This window comes from Hipposideros armiger, unplaced genomic scaffold (assembly GCF_001890085.2).
Source record: "Hipposideros armiger isolate ML-2016 unplaced genomic scaffold, ASM189008v1 scaffold_440, whole genome shotgun sequence".
Taxonomy (NCBI): domain Eukaryota; kingdom Metazoa; phylum Chordata; class Mammalia; order Chiroptera; family Hipposideridae; genus Hipposideros; species Hipposideros armiger.
Window position 1 is genome coordinate 1,037,919 of NW_017731790.1, and position 4,381 is coordinate 1,042,299.

The window sequence follows — 4,381 nt, forward strand, 5'->3', positions numbered from 1 at the left end:
AAAATCCCCAATAATAGCCCCAAGCTTAAGCTTTAGCCCTTACAACAATGATGGATAACTGAGAAGGCTATTTGATGGAGAACTACATACCTACCTGCCCACTTCCTCCAGGTTGTCAGCTTAAAGAATGTCTCCATACCTCAGACATCAGGTGAGACAATGGTGGACTGGACTGTTTTGTGTAAATTTAAAAGCCTACTCAGTAGGCAGCCAGCCCACCTCCAAAATCAGGTAGACTGTAGCCGAGATGATTTAGTCCAGGTGTCCCCCTCGTCCAGGCCCTTGGATTCATACATACATTTAATAATAACAGGAAGGCCAAGACTCACCATGACAGTTTGAGGAGGGCTTTAGGTGATGGTGTTTGTGTTTGAGTTCCACAACAGCCATTTTCCTATTCTCAATGACGTGTGTGTGTGTGTGTGTGTGTGTGTGTGTGTGTAGATTAGATTAGATAGATAGATAGATGGATGATAGGTAGAAAATAGATAATGCATGTATATACACACACATGAATGATTCTGAGCCTAGAAATGAATGCTTCGAAGTATTTTTATTACACATATACAAGTCAGTATGGTGAAGTAATGGGGAAATTCTTCACAGCTGCTCTCCTTGTGGTCCAGAAGCAGAGAAACATCTCTCCAGGGATTCTTGACGATGGCTCACACTGGAATCACCTGGAGGGCCCTAAAAAGCACTGCTGTTTGGGTCTCACCCCCCCAGAAATGCCCATTTAATTGGTCTAAAAGTCAACCTAAGCATCCAGCAGTCTCTCACAAAAAAAAAAGTCTCCAGAGAACTTAATACAGTAAGTCCATAACTTATGAACGAGTTCCGTTCCGGGAGAATATTTGTAAGTCAGATTCGTTCATAAATCTGACAAAGTGAGTTGTATACATTTTAGACGCTTCCTAGCAGGCCCCTGCACATCACCACTGCTTTTCCTCTTGCTTCTGGACATCCTGGGCTCTGATTGAGCACTGTACTACTGTACACTATCGCACTGTACAGTGAGCACACAGCAGTACAACTGTGACAATGCCCGGCAGACACGTGAGCTACTTCCACGATTTGTTTGCAACCCGAATGTTCAGTGACTTACTGTATACAAATTACCAGACCTCTTCTTTGAAAATTCAATTCAGTAGATGTGGGTTTCACTGAACACTTTTTTAAAACAAAACTTGAGATGATCTTCATCCTGCAAATTGGGATGTACTTTCAGGGAAGATGGGTTCTATCGGGTCGATAAAGTGTTGAGGACGGACTGTTTCACAAAGGAGACAGTCTCCTGAGTGGGCCACAAATGTCTGACAAATATGGTATTAGACAAAGGAAAGGCAAATCAACTTTGACTCTTGTGAGAATTCCAGACAATTAGTCACTGCCTAAAGTGCTGTCTGGAACAGACTCTGAAGCTGAGTTCCCACTCAGTGAGGAAACATGCTGTGATTGATTAGCAATGTCTGCCACATACACGGGAATGGGTATCACAGCGCACATGCCACACATTTGCTATCTTTCTTGAGAGCCTTTGGCACTGCTGCTCTACAGTCCAGGCCCAGTGCTGTGGTTCTCAATGTCATTGATACTCAGCTGTGAGAGAAGGAAGGCTCCAGGAGGACTGGTGAAGGGCAGAAATACAAGTTTGCTCCCCACAACTCTCCATGCAAGTCTCTCCAAGCCCTGTGTTTATCTCTGCTCGGTAAAGAGGTTTTTGAAGGCATTGTTGTAGTTCTTGTTAAACGCTGTGTAAATCGGGGTTGAAGAAAGAATTGGAGTAGCCAAGCCACAGGAATATGCTTTTCTAGATGGGGGGTAGGCTGCACGCACAGAGGGGGCTGGTGAGCTCCGTCAGGAAGAAGGGGGTCCAGCATAGCGCAAACACACCAATGAAGATGCCCACCGTCAGGGCCGGCCGCTTCTCCTCCCGCAACAAGTCCCCACTCGCCTGAAAGGCCACCATTGGGCGATGCATGATGAACATCATTTCAGCCTCCTGAGGTGCCTCCTTCACCTGGAACAAAGGAAACGTGGAATTAAAAAATAAAACATAACTGGATGAGTAGTGACATGAGGCTACTCTGGTCTCGGCCACCACCTCCTCTGCAGCCTTACTCAAGATGCATTTATACTATAATCCATCAAAAAATATTAGGTGAAAAGACTCCTGAAATTGGAGGTTAAAATAAGGTCTGAAGGTTCTTCAGGGAGAGTGGCAGTCCCCACAATGTCAAATAATTTGATACAAAAATGGAGGGAGGCAGTTAAGAGCAGGGGTGCCTGGGTGTCAGACCCAGGTTTGAGTCCCATCTCCATAGACTATGTTCCCCTCTATGGAGCTAGGTGACCAGAGTCCCCTGCCACCCACCCCCACCCTACGTCCTTCCTCTCACCCCCCTCTGCCTGCTCCTAAAGCCTGGCATGGCAGACATGCACCCTCGGAGGGGGCATCCAGAGCACCCTCTTTAATAAGGTTCTCCCAAGGTTCCCCAGTCTTCCCACAGGCAGGTAACCTTCCACCGTTTCCAAATAATACTGACCAGTTCCCTCAGAGCAGACCATCAACAAGTCACCAGAGGAAGTCCAAGCGATCAAACCCTGAAAATCCAAGCGATCAAACCCCGTGAATATTTAGCCATGTGTTGTCAGGAGAGAAAAGTATTAGAGCATGAGAGGAAGTGGGAGACACTTTGTTTTCCTCCCACTAAGCTCATTGATGGGCACTTTTCCAGCCATTTCTCTGCTGACCTGCATGACCTCCCAAGCACTTGAGTTCCTCTACTGGGTAATGCAAATCCCAAATCCTTGTTACGCTATTGAAGTAAAGAAATGGGGTGAATTCAGTTCAAAGAATCTTTGGGAAAGAGAAACAAGATAAGTCCACTGATTAAACAGGTTAAAACCCACGCAGGCCTCCACCAGTGCATTCAGCAGAGCCCACCTTTGCTCCACCAGGGTGTCTGTTTGCTTAGAAGCCTGTGTTGACAGCTTTTCACCTGAGCCTGCTATGCCCTGTTCAGAGTGACGCGGGAAGACAACGTTTCCAGAAACAGATTCAAAGAAAATGAGTCAATCAGGGATTATCCTGGTTTGCTATGAGACTGACTCGTTTGGCTTTTTTTCATTTGAAATTCAATATCTAATAGAATATCAAAAGACATGAAGAACAACAAAACCCAAGAAGCTACTGTAAAACAGACACTATGCTAAATGCTTGTCATGGATGACTCAGTCCCACACCAAACTTTGAGTTAGTATTATTATCACTATTTTACTGTTAAGAAAACATTCTGAGAGGTGAAATACCTTGTCCAAGGTCACAGAGGTTCTTATTATTAGAGCTGATGTCAAACATGAGTAATTGGAAGCCAAGACCACATTCCCAACCCCTACTTGTTATTCTGCACCTTAAGTAAAAGTAATCTGAATGGGTTGCCACAGAACCTGTTTTAAGGATCCTGTGAAAGCTTGGGATGCTTTCAGAAGACATCCATAGTTTCCTGGGCAACTTCCAGGAAGCAGCAACCAGCTCTCCACCTTTTCTCTTCGGTCTTTGACATATGTCTAGTACTTGGCTAGGTGGTTGCCCACCCCATCTCGGTTATAATAGCAACCATGTAAGGAAGGAATGAGGAAACCAAGGCTCAGGTCAAGTTAGTGATTAGAGAGGATTCCAAGCTGAGCCTCCAATTCTCTAATCATGAAGAACCTTATCTGTATTGGTAGGCTTACTGTGAGGATTATAGTGAGACAGTAGTACATAGCAGGACCTCATAAATGTCAGGTTCATGTCCCCCTTTCCCTTCCCTCTCTTCTAAGAAAAACTCCACCTGCCACAGAAGGAACCTATGAAAATTTATAATCCTCTAAAGTTGTCAGATAAACATCCTAATAAGAAATAGAAAGGGAAAGCAGAAAGAAGAAGAATGGTTCCTAGTCACTGTGGAACATACCAGTTTGCACTATGACCACGCAGATCAGGCATCCAGTATGGTGAGACTCTTTACAAGGCTGGTGCTGGGCAACCACATAACCTTAGTGGCTAACAAAGCCCTACAACATCTGAGAACATTAAGAGACTTCCGATTTTGGTTGAAGGCACTCTGGATTATAACTGGAATTCCCTGTTTCTAACCAGAGCTCAGCAGGTCAGGACTTGGAATACCTGGGGCTCCATTCTCTCTGCCCAGGATTCACTGAGATAACCAAGATGCAAGTCTCATTTCTCTAAGGCACTTTAAAGAGATAACTCATCAAAATAGCCCCTCAAAGCAAACAGAAACTGTCTAGCTTGTCTGACAAACTAGAACAGGAGCTTTTCTCAGCTGCCTCTCTTGTACAAAATAAACCAGGAAAATAAAGATATTTTCTGGTA

The 4,381-nt window shown here is 44.7% G+C and overlaps 1 protein-coding gene across 2 annotated transcripts in view; it reads right to left on the minus strand.

Moving 5' to 3' along the window:
• Window positions 1-546: 546 nt before the first annotated feature.
• The window catches only part of LOC109394837 (5-hydroxytryptamine receptor 5B-like), a 10,241-nt gene continuing 6,406 nt past the window's right edge, over window positions 547-4,381 (minus strand). The window contains exons 2-3 of one of the 2 annotated variants that reach the window (XM_019665345.1): window positions 2,547-2,604; window positions 547-2,020 (exon numbers count right to left, since the gene is read on the minus strand). In XM_019665345.1, coding sequence (XP_019520890.1) covers window positions 1,995-2,020; window positions 2,547-2,604 — 84 coding nt within the window. In that variant the 3' untranslated portion in view covers window positions 547-1,994. The remainder of the gene's footprint in view (window positions 2,021-2,546; window positions 2,605-4,381) is intronic. The other variant, XM_019665344.1, reaches the window with a different exon arrangement.